Source organism: Arachis ipaensis, chromosome B5 (genome assembly GCF_059453495.1).
Source record: "Arachis ipaensis isolate K30076 ecotype BB chromosome B5, ASM5945349v1, whole genome shotgun sequence".
NCBI classification, from domain to species: domain Eukaryota; kingdom Viridiplantae; phylum Streptophyta; class Magnoliopsida; order Fabales; family Fabaceae; genus Arachis; species Arachis ipaensis.
In genome coordinates this window covers 119,212,722-119,225,655 of record NC_142440.1, presented here as the reverse complement: position 1 = coordinate 119,225,655, position 12,934 = coordinate 119,212,722, and the positions used below count along the sequence as shown (strand labels likewise).

Genomic DNA, 12,934 nt, shown 5'->3' with positions numbered 1-12,934 from the left:
GCATGCGAGTAAGATATTGGTTTAGTTGGTGGTTTATTTTAGTGGTTTATGTTAGTGATTTCTGTAAATGGTTTATGTTAGTGGTTTTTGTTAGTGATTTATGTTGGTGGTTTATCTTAGTGGTTTATCTTAGTGGTTTATGTTAGTGGTTTATCTTAGTGGTTTAGGTATGTGGTTTATGTAAGCGGTTTACGTTAACGGTTTACGTTTGTGGTTTTTGTTAGCGGTTTATGTTGGTGGTTTATGTTAGTGGTTTATGTTAGTGGTTTATGTTAGTGGTTTATGTTAGTGGTTTATGTATGTGGTTTATGTAAGCGGTTTACGTTAACGGTTTACGTTAGTGGTTTTTGTTAGTAGTTTATGTTGGTGGTTTATCTTAGTGGTTTATCTTAGTGGTTTATGTTAGTGGTTTATGTAAGCGGTTTACGTTAACGGTTTACGTTAATGGTTTCTAGTAGTGGTTTATGTAAGCGGTTTAGTTGTGGTTTTATAATGTTAGATCTTTCATGTCAGTAGCCTATGGTGGTTTCTAATTTAAGTTTCTTATGCAAATGGTTCTCGTTCTTGGTATTTTTAAGCGGCTATACATAGTAAGATTTTTTGGTTTATCAATTATCGTGTTGATTATGTTTGTCACCGGTAATTAAGCTGGTTCTAAGAATGCGGTTCATTTCTTCCGCAGCCTCAGCGATGCATCAGGAGCATGCGGCGGCAGCAGGGCATGGTCCTGGATGACAGATACGTTTCGTACCTGCAGATGGCTGGTCTTTACCATCTTGCAAGGCTGAACGATAGATGGTTCCGGTTGGACGAGGCCCTTGTCAGTGCGTTTGTTGAGCGATGGCGTCCGGAGACTCACACGTTTCATATGCCGTTCGGAGAGTGCACTATCACACTGCAGGACGTGGCATACCAGCTGGGTTTGCCAGTGGACGGGCGTTACGTCAGCGGCTGCCTATCAGAGTTCCATATATACATCGAGGGTGGCCGTCCAGCCTGGGTTTGGTTCGAGGAGTTGTTTGGAGTGGTACCTCCTCCTAGCCAGGTTCAGAAGTACGCGGTCAACTGCAGCTTTCAGGAGACGTTTGGTGAGTGCCCGGAGGGAGCTGATGAGGATACTGTGCGTCGTTATGCCCGTGCGTACATCATGATGTTGTTGGGCACGCAGCTTTTTGCGGACAAGTCGGGCAACCGGGTTCACATCAGATGGCTTCCGTTTGTAGCTAGGCTGGAGGACATGGGGACCTACAGCTGGGGTTCTGCAGCACTGGCATGGTTGTACCGGTGCATGTGCCGTGTGGCGAACAGAAATGTTATCAAGCTAGCGGGCCCACTTCAGCTACTTCAGTCATGGATTTTCTGGCGATTTTCTCGGTTTAGGCCTGCAGGATTTGAGACGTTCAGCTGGCCATTGGCCTCGAGGTACTTTACTAATCTTTGTCTATTTCAATTTACTACACATTTAAGTAGCGGTAACACATGTGCATGTTGCAGGTAGTCAGGTTACATCCCTTCCAGTAGCGAGAAGGGTCCTAGAGTTCAGACGTGGAGGCTCTGGATAGACCGGTTGCAGGATATAGAGGTCAGTATGTTACTTAATAAGTTTTTTTATTTAACCACGATTTACGAGTTGGGATCACGAGTTGCCCTGACATTGTATCGTTTTGGGTGCAGTTTATCTGGATGCCGTACAGTAGCCCTGACGTACTTCAGGTCGTGCATCCCGAGGTTTTGGAGCCTCGGCATATGGTGCTGTGGCGGTCTGTTACATCGCTTATCTACTTTGCCGTCATAGAGTGGCATCAGGTAGACAGGGTTCTTCCGCAGTTTGGAGGGGTGCAGCCCCGTTCACAGGCCGCCCTGAACATCGACTTTCTGATGTCGAAGGACAGCAGAGGCGGCGATCGATGGTTCCCGTCCCATTTGCAGAAGTGGCATCAGTATTGGGACGACCGTACGGAGAGCGTGCTGAGATTCGATGTTGTTGCTGACCCTGGTCCGTCGCATCAGTTCTTGGATTGGTGGAGTCCGCACGGGAAGAGGTTTTTGTCTCCGGATCCGCAGTTGGGTGATCCGAGAGCCGTTGCTATTCCTGTTGAGGCCACACAGCGGGGAGCTGGGCAAGTACCTGAGATGGATCGGCCTGACGACGTGCCGGACAGGAGGCGGGTTGATAGGAGAGCACGCGTGGGCACACGTCGCAGCCAGCGTGACTGGGGGTGGCTTGAGCGTGCTATGGAGGCTGGCGACGAGGCCGGCCCCGCTAGGGGTCGACGACGACATCATCCTGGCAGAGGTAGAGGGCGTGCTGCGGTTCATGCCGCTGCACCTGACCCTGGGGACGACGACGATGATCAGCATGGGCCTGAGGGCGGGGATGGTGCAGGGGCGGCTTCAGTTGCTGGTGGTAGTACCCAGGATGGGGTTCACGGAGGTGAGTGGTATGGCTCCGGGATGGGTGACGGGGCTGAGCCTAGTGACGCTGGACTTGGGTCCGGTCCTTTTGGACATTACTTTGTTGGAGTACCCACCGACGACCAGCCTCAGCAGGACGGTACTCCATGGGTTATTCCCGGATCACAGTGGCAGGACTTCCTTGGGGCAGATACGCTTGATGCGGACTTCGGCAGTCCACGGTTTCTAGCGGAGATTTCGGCTATCATGCAGGAGGATGAGCCGGGCAGGAGGCGTCCTCAGACCCCTGGCACGCAGGCACCCTTAGATGTTGATCTGAACGAGCCTGCTACGACACCTGTTGGTGACCAGTTTGCTTTGGGAGGTACCCCACATTCCGCTTACACCGCTGCATCACAGTCTGTCGCTGGGCCGTCTGCCGCACCACTCCATTTTACGCCGCCCGCACAGCCTGCCCCGCATGAAGACGCAGATGAGATAGAGGATAAGGAGCCGTTTATCCGCAGAGGTCAGAGGCCACGGGTTCCCCGTCGTTGTGGGACAGGGTCCCACTTGTTTAGATGATTTACATTTCATGTATTTTGGACATTAGGGTTCACTCATGTATTTTAGATGATTTACTTTAGAGCTATTTTTCCTTGTTGTTTCCTCATCTTATTGTACTTAAAAATCTGTTATTTACCTATTGGATTAGTGACTATGTATTATCATTGAATCATATAACACTGTAGTTATCAACTTTTGCAGTCATGGGATTTCTAACCATATTCAAATTCAGATGCAACTTTTTCATTACTAGAAGGTAAAAGGATAAACAGATAACACAAATCATCTAGGTATAACAAGTAACAGGAAAAATAAAATCAATGTACACTAACAATAACAAGATCGCTACTACTGCCCCCCCGTGTGAGACGGTCCTCCAAGCTGTGGGCAACTCCTGCGGGTGTGTCCGGGTTGGCGACAAAGGCCACACCTCTTTGGCCGATTCGGATCTGCCTCGTCCATGTTCGTCCGTATCCTTGTGGATCTCGGACGACCCTCTCTCGCACGCCTCTTGGCAGGGTCCGGGATCACGGTTGGCCCGTCGTAAGGTGGCCAGAATCCCTCCGGTATCGGCGGTGTGAATCCCATCTGGTACACACGGAACACTGAACTAATCTGATACACGCTGTGAACATAAGAGGACCAGGTAACCCGTGAGTAGGCGCAGCATGCAAGTGCGTGCTGGCACGGGAAATAAAGTGCCTGGAAGTACCCGCAGTCACAGGTCTGGGACGCAAGCGATACTCTGTAGGTACCTAATGAGAAAGAGCCCGTCGGAGTGGTCTCGGCTACGGTGAACTCGGAGTTATCCCGGTCATACAAAGTCACCGTGAAGCACCTCGAATTCTTCAAGTTGGCCTCTATACACTTCACCAAGTACTGACTGAATTGCTGTCCGGTTCCCATCTGGGCCTCAGCCTCTCTACCCTTGCGAACAAAGAGTTCCGCAAGCCTTCCATATGTTGCCTTCACCAAAGAGCAAACAGGGAGGTTTCTGACACCCTTTAGGATTGAGTTCACACACTCCGAGATATTCGTCGTCATGTGACCGAATCTCCATCCCTCGTCACGATGCTGAGTCCATAAGGAATAATCAATCCGGTTCGCCCACTCACACATCGCCGGGTCTTCAGACCGAAGAATATCAAACCAGTAATCAAACTCAACCTCGGTCTTGGCATATGCGGCATTCACTAGAAGCCTACGTGCATCCTTGCCCTTGAAGGTAAGGGCAAAATTAGCCGCTACGTGTCGAATGCAGAATGCACGGTATGCAGATGGAGGTAACCAACCTCCGTTCGGAGCCTCAAGCGCCGCCTTTATGCCGTTATGCCTGTCCGATATAACCAGAAGACCGGGCTGCGGTGTCACGTGCTGTCTAAGGTGGGAGAGAAAGAATGACCAAGACTCTGCATTCTCACCTTCTACTAGTGCGAATGCAACGGGTAGAATGTTGGAGTTCCCGTCCTGTGCAATCGCGATGAGCAAAGTACCCCCGTACTTCCCATACAGATGGGTCCCATCAATGCTAACTAAAGGCTTGCAATGGCGAAATGCCTGGATGAGCGGTGGAAACGTCCAGAAAAGTCTGTGGAAAAAAGCTTGAGACTCGTCTACTTGTCCACTAACTCGAACGGGGCTCGTCCGTAGGATTGCAATAGTACCGGGCATCGTCAACTGGACTCCCAAAACCCACCTGGTGAGCTCGTTGTATGACTCATCCCAGTCACCGTATACGAGGGCAATTGCCTTCTGCTTCGCCATCCAGACCCTCCTGTAAGTCGGCCTAAACCCGAAGTGTGCTGCCGTGGCATTTAGGAGCACCTTGATGCTGACGGATGCATCAGCCCTAACCATTGGCATAACGAACGCGGAAATCACATGATAATCCAAGCTCCTGTGGTCACTCGAGATGGAGGTCGCAAGACAAGTGTGAGGTCCATTGTACCGCTTGACCTCCCAAATGCCCTTGCGCTTCCGCAGACTCAGTCGAATCAACCATGTGCACCCATTCCCAAACTCAGAACACTTGCCCACATAACGGCGATGATCAGACTCCACAACCTTGTACTGTACCCCTCGCCGGATGCTGTAAGTCTTCACACTTAACAGGGCCTCGTCTTTATCCTGAAACTGCTGACCAACCTGGAACTCTGTCAAACCAGCAGTTCCTTCAGCATCTCTAGCTCCGAATCCAACAGAGTGCCCTGAAACACCCTCTTGCCTCATGGCATCTAGGTCCAAAGAGGAAAAATGTGGTGGATACTGCTGTGTGCCAGAACTAGAACCACCGACTACCAATGCAGGCTCAGTCGCTCCAACCTCGTCGCCGCTGTCATCCTCAATCATATTCGGCTCGACGTCGTCCTCCTCTACATCACCCAACACTCCGTCACCGACGCCAACCGGTGGAACTCCCTGTAAAGCGTTCGGCAGAATATCAACTGATCCTACCACGTCGCCTACTCCATCATTTAGATCAACAGCAAAAGACGGGGAGGCGACTGGTTCGACCGCTGGCTCGTACACAGGGACGGACGAAGAAGCAACGGCCGGCCTGGAACTCGAACCGGCTGCCGCTGCTTCAGTGGTGGCATTCCGGTTCGAACCCCCTGAGCTGGATACCACATCAACCAACTTTGCCAACAACTCTGGTGTCCTAACCTCGGGAAACTGCCTCCGACATAGAAACATGACTTGCAGGTCCTCATCACTACCAATCGTGAAGCAATCATACTTCACCGTATCCTGCAAGACAGTGATTGGAATGCGATAGAAAAACTTATTCACTCGCTTCACACCTTCCAGACCGAGTTTCATCAGCACAGATCTAACAAGATCATCATAGCTAGTCGTTGGTTTCACGACGATACAGAGAGGATCCTTATCTGTGAACTTCACACCGGAGCGAGTTTTTCTCTTAATGGATCCTCTATGGTGAACCAAAACCCCGAAACTCTCCTCACTAGCCATATTACACCCTCTATGAGAGCAACTCACGTCTAGAACCATATATATACTGCACTGTCTACCACTAATTCGAACCGGACTGGTTCGAATTTATTTTGTGTAATTCGAACCAGCCTGGTTCGAATTACTTGGTGCAGCTCCTCCCTACATAATTCGAACCAGGGTGGTTCGAATTATGTGCTACGTTTTCCTCCCAAGTAATTCGAACCACCCTGGTTCGATTTACTTGAATGAATTTCTCTCTTCATAATTCGAACCACTCTGGTTCGAATTACTTATAAATAGAGTTCGAACCACACTGGTTCGAATTATATAAATATAGGGTTTGGCTTATTGCAGAAACGAATTTCGCTTTGGCTTATTTAGGTAATTTGCAACTTCCCTTGGTTTATTCTAGTTTTTTGCCCTTAATTTACTATATGATGGTTACAAAAAATAAAAAAATTATTTATTATATAAAATAATTTTTTATATATGTAATGTTATATATATTAGGATGATTTATTTTAATTATGCGAGTGATTATTGTTATTATTACTTTTTTATTATATTAGTAAATAATATTTAAACTAAAAAAAAAAAAGATAATTATTATTTTTTAATTTGAATAAAAAAATTTCTTATAAGTATATCCAACTTTTATATATACTAAATGTTATAATATTTAATAGTACAATATTTATTATAGTAATGACTCAAAACACTAATTTAAGATATGTTTGGGCCTAATAAGACCCTCAAACAAGCAAGATAAGTCTAGGCTCATTATTAGGTTCATTACTTTAAGGTTTAATATGGATAAAGTCCACTATAACCTCTCAAATTGGCTCAGATTGAATCTCTGTTGCTAGTTACGGATATTAATGGATACTTGTAAGGGTGTGGCGGGTCCCTTTCCCTTCCCCGCACTCCGGTTTAAAAAACAATGTGTCTTATCCCCTCTCCATTTTTGTCGCAAGTCCCCATTTATTTATCCCCTCAAGGAATACAAATACTCGCAGATATCTATGGATATTTTTTTAAAATTTTTGAAAAAAATACATAATATAATAATCATAAGATAATCAAGTCAATTTAATCCAACATAGTTTATAACATATTTATTATAAAAAATAATATTTTAAAAAAATATAACAACATCTTTCAACATAATAATATAATATAATTTCTTTTGGGCGAGACTACATGACATAGTGATAGACTTGAGAGGCAAAGAAAGTGAATTAGAGAGATACAAAATCGAGGATGAAAATGAGTCTAAAAGAAAGAATAGGAATTCAAATTGGAGGCAAGAATTAAAGTTACTGAAATTAAGAATAGATTTATGTATATATAAATTATGATAAATCAATAATTTCATATTCGCATGGATATAACAGGACCCTGGGACAGATACCTATGTCCCCATCCCCGTTTATTTATTTGTGTGGACGGGTCTCCACCCGTGAGATTTTACGAGTCGCATCTAGCCCTAAATCATGAATAATCCCCGTAAATACCCATTTTCACTATTTTTTCATCATCCTTATTGCTAGCATTTATTTATTTGTGACGTAAAGTTACTCCAACCAAAATTTAACTATATCGTTCTCCTAAAATCACATATATCTTGTTATAATAATATTAATAAAAAATAAATGGTTAAACACTAAATAAATCCTTTTTCATATATATATATATATATATATATATATATATATATATATATATATATATATATATATATATATATTATAACTGTGAAATCATAATATTTCGAGAAGTGATGTATACACAACTTAAATGTTGATAAGTCTAGACAACTTTAGATAAAAGTTAAAAATATTCAAAAATTATATATTGATCTATAAATTAAATTCTATTATTTTTTATGGAAGGAAATTATGCAATAAAAAAATTTATAAGAATATTATTGATGCTCAAATAATAAAAATAATATCATATTAATTTGAAAAAAATAATCTATTCATAAGTAAAAAATAATCTATTCATAAATAAAAAATTATTATTAAAATTTGAAAAAAAAATAACAAATAGGTTCTTGACCTTTTAACTCGTAAACAAATAAGCCATTGACTAATTGAAAATACAAAAACTTTCCACTACAAGAAATTTTCAGAATAGCGATCGATTTAGTGACCGATTTTTTCCCTTAGCGACGAATTTAGTGACCGATTCTGGTGGTCGCTAAAACTTTGGTCACTAATTAGAACATGAAATCGGTCACTAAATCGGTCGCTAAATTGGTCGCCATGAAATCGGTCGCTAAAACCCACTTTTCGATCGCTAAATTGGTCACCAATGCCTGGTTTAAAAATCTAAAATCAGTCGCTAAATAGATCACTAATTCCTGAACTAAAAATATAAATCGGTCACTAAATCGGTTGTTGTTCCTAATTTTATAATTATAAATTTTTACTAATTTCACATTTACCACTATTAAAACTTAATTTTCATAAATAATTATATTTCCACAAAATTTAGAAAGAATCAAGCATAGATTAATTTTTCAAATAAATACCAAAACATTCACAATGTATACATAGAAATATAGAATTTAAAATATTGAAAATTCTTTAATACATCATATTTATGATCCACAATCTAAGACTAAAACATAGTAAAAATAATTCATGAACAAGATAATTATGCTCTATCTAATATCTATTTAGACCAAACAACTATATCTATCTCAAGTTGTACACTCTAGTATAACTCGAGCATCTTTCAAATGCACCACACGTCAAAAATTGGTATGTTTTTTTGTTTTTTCCTCCCTCGTTATCTCTAATGAATCAACAGCTGCAAGAAAGAAATATTCAGAATAAAGTTGATATAGTTCAGCTGCAATTATTAGTTTGAAGGGAATCCTCTTAATTAAGATCATAGCTTATATATATAAATAATGGTTCAAATTCTAAAACATGTCATTGGAATAATTAATGGATGAATACATTATACATACTTAGTAGTATCAAATAAAATATCACCTTTAGTATCAATAGAACTATGTTTGCATAATTGGAAATCCTCATAGCTCTTTTTTGTTGAAGATGTTCCTCATCGTCAGTGTCCTTAATAATGTTGCTGTCAGATGCCACTATGGCATCGAATTCATCAAATGATTTTAGAGTAGCAATTTGCTTTTCATAATACTCTTTCTCCCCTATAAACATTGTACAATCTTAGCTCAAAGTAAAATTAAACACATAAATTGATAAATACTAAAAAGAATGTCATTCAAGAACAGGTTTACAGCACTTAATTAAGTTTCTTATATGACATTTAATTAAGTTTCTTGAATGACATTTAAATGTCTAATATTTTTCTTACAGCACTTAATTAAATGTAACTTGACTCATTGAAACAGTGCAGATCCTCAAATTCCGCGGAGAAGAAGAAACACAAGAGGGGAAAATCTGCAGGTGCTGCCTCCAGAGCTCCGTCTACAGTTGAAAGATGGACTTTATATTATATTGTAAGTATGTATTCGAGTCAGGTAGAGTAGGAACAGACAAAATGGATAAGGAATAGTATATAAAAGAATTAGTAGTTTATACAGTATCAATACACTGAGTAGTTACTGACACATACAATAATGCATGAATTGATGATATATATGATATATTTGTTATTTAATTAATCCAAGTACTAGAGCTATATATTTGATACAACTTTTTTGCTCTTATCAGCCAATGAAATGAAAGCCTTAACAAGCTCCTCCTTAATCATGAATAGAACAGAAGCTGCAAAAACACTCTGTACTATCATGAATAGAACAAACTTGCATAGTTGTCCAACATGCAAGAGTCAAAGGTATGAAACTCCCTTATGGTCTTTTATAGTCTCTGATTGCTTCTTGAAAGGCTCTGAGCATTTCAATACAACGAGCATTATCACCAGATGTACCTCCTGCCAAGTAACACAATCCAACCTGAAAATTGAATAAGCCAGTGAGCAACCTGAAAATTGGAATAATATTGATCCAGGTTCTAGCTCAAAAGACAATAAATAAGAAAGGGCAAACTACATAATCTGCAGCATTGAACACCTCTAACAGACTTTGTCAGTGATAACATGACAAATCAAGAAATGTTGTTTTTCATATCTCCTAATATCAAGGGAGACAAATATAATTTAGAGTTAAAACAGAAACAAAAAACATTCATATCTAGTTGATCGTATAGGATGCCTCTTCGCACTCATGAACATATGAACATGTAAGGTTATAAATTCAAACAAAGGGCAAACAATTTAAATTAATATATTTATTTCATAAAAGCTTTTTAAAACAACATTTTTGTAACCACTGAACAGTTTAAATTAAATATTTATTTTCATCAAAGTTTTCAAAAAATTTTGTAACCATCGCAAACATAATATTAAAGACAACTAACAAATACAATAATATCAAGGAGAATGGAGATTTGAAATAAGAATAATTAATTTAAGTCTTAAGACACAGCAAAGCAATTGCATTTAACAACGAAATATGAGTAAATAGCCAAATTGGTCCCCGAAAGATAGCCCATTCTGCAAACGAGTCCCCGTAAGAAAAAGATAATAAAATTTGTCCCCAAAAGTTTTAAAATTGGTAACGTTAGTCCTTCCGTCAAATGTCCGTCAATTCCGTCAGTGACGCCGTTAACTGTTGCTTAGTTGGCTGTCAGTGTGGCATATGAGCATGCCAGCTTGGCGCAGAGTGGCTGGTGACAAGATATGTTTCCATATGTATGTCAAATTAGTCCTAGGTTCCCAAACCCTAATCCCCTCTTCGTTTTAAATTGCCATTGTTGCTGCAGCTTGAGCTTGGTTCTGCAGAGGCCGAAAATTCATGAGCGGTTGCACGATGGGTAGCGTAGGTGGGGGTCGCAGTGGACATGTGTCGCAATCACACGGAAGCCATGCCTCGAGCTCTTCGCTGCGGTGGCGGAGGAAGAACTCCGACCAAGTTTGCTTTTGTGGGCTGAAGACAGTGATCAAGAAGTCTGGGACAAGAGAAAATCCTGATAGATTGTTCCATGCTTGTCCAAGATACCGGGTGAGTTATCAGTGTAGTGTTCTTGAAGCTTCAAATGTTTTTAGTTGGATTTTGACAATTTGGTTCCCTGAGGTTGTGCAGAAGGGCAGCCACTGCAATTACTTTAGGTGGGCTGAGGACGACGACTATGAAGGATTAGAGAACTTAGGAGAAGTTAAAACTGATGCACAAATGGAGAGTGATGCTGCTTTGTTAAACCATAACATATCTTGGAGAATGATGACCGTAGAAGCTGAAGTAAAAGCACTTAGGATGCAGCTGTATTTTGGATTAATAGTTGTGATTTTGGTTTTTATGATTATGTGTATGTTCTTTAGTGGGAAGTGAAGCAGTTACTGTCAAAAGGTGAAAAGGATGATGCTGTGAACCTTGACAGTTTTCTGTTGTTGTGAAAACCCTGTATGTTGATGTTTATTTACTAGTAAAAAGGTTATTTACATGCAATTTTTTTGTTGATCATAACATAATATAAGCAAATCAGTCATAGCAGAATAAAAATTAAGTGAAGTAGGAATAGAAAAACATGACAACATCACCAATGGTGAAGTAGTTTCCATTGTCTGAAATTCAAATAAGAACATTGTTTTAACATGATAATAATCCAGAAGGTTGTAGCTGACAGTTCAAAGCAGTACACCATAAAGGGCTATACAAAAAACAGGGCTATTGAAAATACCACAACTCCCACATTGTTTATAAAAACTAAAATTTAGCCCCGACAAAATAACAGATACTAGATGCCCTATATCTTATGTCTTCAAGTCTTGAAATCATTCCATGTCTTTCTTTCTGGGAGGTTTGAAACCCGGAGTTGGAACAAATGTCATGAAGCTGGCAAGTTTCTTGGCTGTTGCGGAGCTGCTACCCTTGATGGTTTCAGCAGATATAGCATGTGCTCCTGGAGAGGCATTTCCCTTTGCCCTGGCCCTGGTTACATGGAGTTTTGGAGGCCTTCCTCTTTTTCTAGTCTGCATCAAACAGTTTTCATCATTCTCTGAAATCAAAAATAGCTACAGTAAACAATGCTAAAATTAAAACCTTTTACAACATTACCTGAGTGACATTGCTTGAGGTTTGGGACTGTTGTGTCAGGGGAAGCTGAGGCTGCTGAGTAACAGGAATTTCAGTTTGTTCATCTGGAGCAGCTACTGCAACTGCAGGTGGTGTCTGTATAGGCTGAGTGTGATCTTCCTTTTCTGCTTCTGGACCAGGTGCAGGTTGTGGTTGTTGAACAGCTGCAAGCTGCAATTGCATCATCCTTGCTTTCTCCTGAGCATCATCCTGCTTTTTCTTGCTGCAAGTTCTCTTGTTGTGGCCCACCTCTCCACAGTACATGCACCGAATTGGAGCATACTTCCTTTTCATTTTTGTGTTCGTGCCAGTGGGTCCTTCATCCTTGTCCTTCCTTCTATTTGTTGTTGGTCTGCCTGGTTTGGGTTTGATAGGAGGTGGAACAGGTGCAGGAGATCCAGTTTTCTCCCATAGATCTTGTCCCTTGACAGGATTAACATTGAATTGGTATGTTCTTCTGTAAGCATCCATGCTCAACCATTCGTGGCAATACTCCTCAGGACTCTTATCATTTTTTTCTTGGATGGCTGATATTGCGTGCATACAAGGCATGCCTATATTTTTCAGAAAAAAAAGGCATTCAGTTAAGTATTTTTCAAGGTATGCATATGAAAGATGAAATAAGTTATGAATTCAACCTGTCAACTGCCAAAACCTGCAGGAGCAAGTATGCTTCCCCAGATCTACCACCATATTAGTAGGCCATCCTTGGACTTCATATACTTCCTCTTTCGCATCACCCGACCAGTATGGAGCCCAGTTTCTGGATAACTTAATAAGAGATTCCAGCCTACTCTGCTGAACTGGAGCAAGTTTTCCTTGATAACTCAGAAGCTTCAGTCTATTATCAGACATGCTTTTCATAACCATTCTTCGTACCTCCTCTGCCAG

General features: G+C 41.2%; 3 protein-coding genes across 3 annotated transcripts; 2 read left to right on the top strand and 1 right to left on the bottom strand.

Moving 5' to 3' along the window:
* Window positions 1–2,133: 2,133 nt before the first annotated feature.
* LOC148565556 (uncharacterized) lies at window positions 2,134–2,979 on the top strand. The gene has a single exon (XM_088486498.1). The coding sequence runs from the start codon at window positions 2,134–2,136 to the stop codon at window positions 2,977–2,979; it is 846 nt and encodes a 281-aa protein (XP_088342624.1).
* A 316-nt stretch (window positions 2,980–3,295) lies between these two features.
* On the bottom strand, window positions 3,296–6,007 carry LOC148565555 (uncharacterized). The gene has a single exon (XM_088488708.1). The coding sequence runs from the start codon at window positions 5,971–5,973 to the stop codon at window positions 3,310–3,312; it is 2,664 nt and encodes an 887-aa protein (XP_088344834.1). The 5' UTR covers window positions 5,974–6,007; the 3' UTR covers window positions 3,296–3,309.
* Window positions 6,008–10,780: 4,773 nt separating this feature from the next.
* Window positions 10,781–11,299, top strand: LOC148565554 (uncharacterized). Its single transcript, XM_088487700.1, has 2 exons — window positions 10,781–10,972; window positions 11,054–11,299. The coding sequence occupies exons 1-2, from the start codon at window positions 10,781–10,783 to the stop codon at window positions 11,297–11,299; spliced, it is 438 nt and encodes a 145-aa protein (XP_088343826.1).
* Window positions 11,300–12,934: the final 1,635 nt, after the last annotated feature.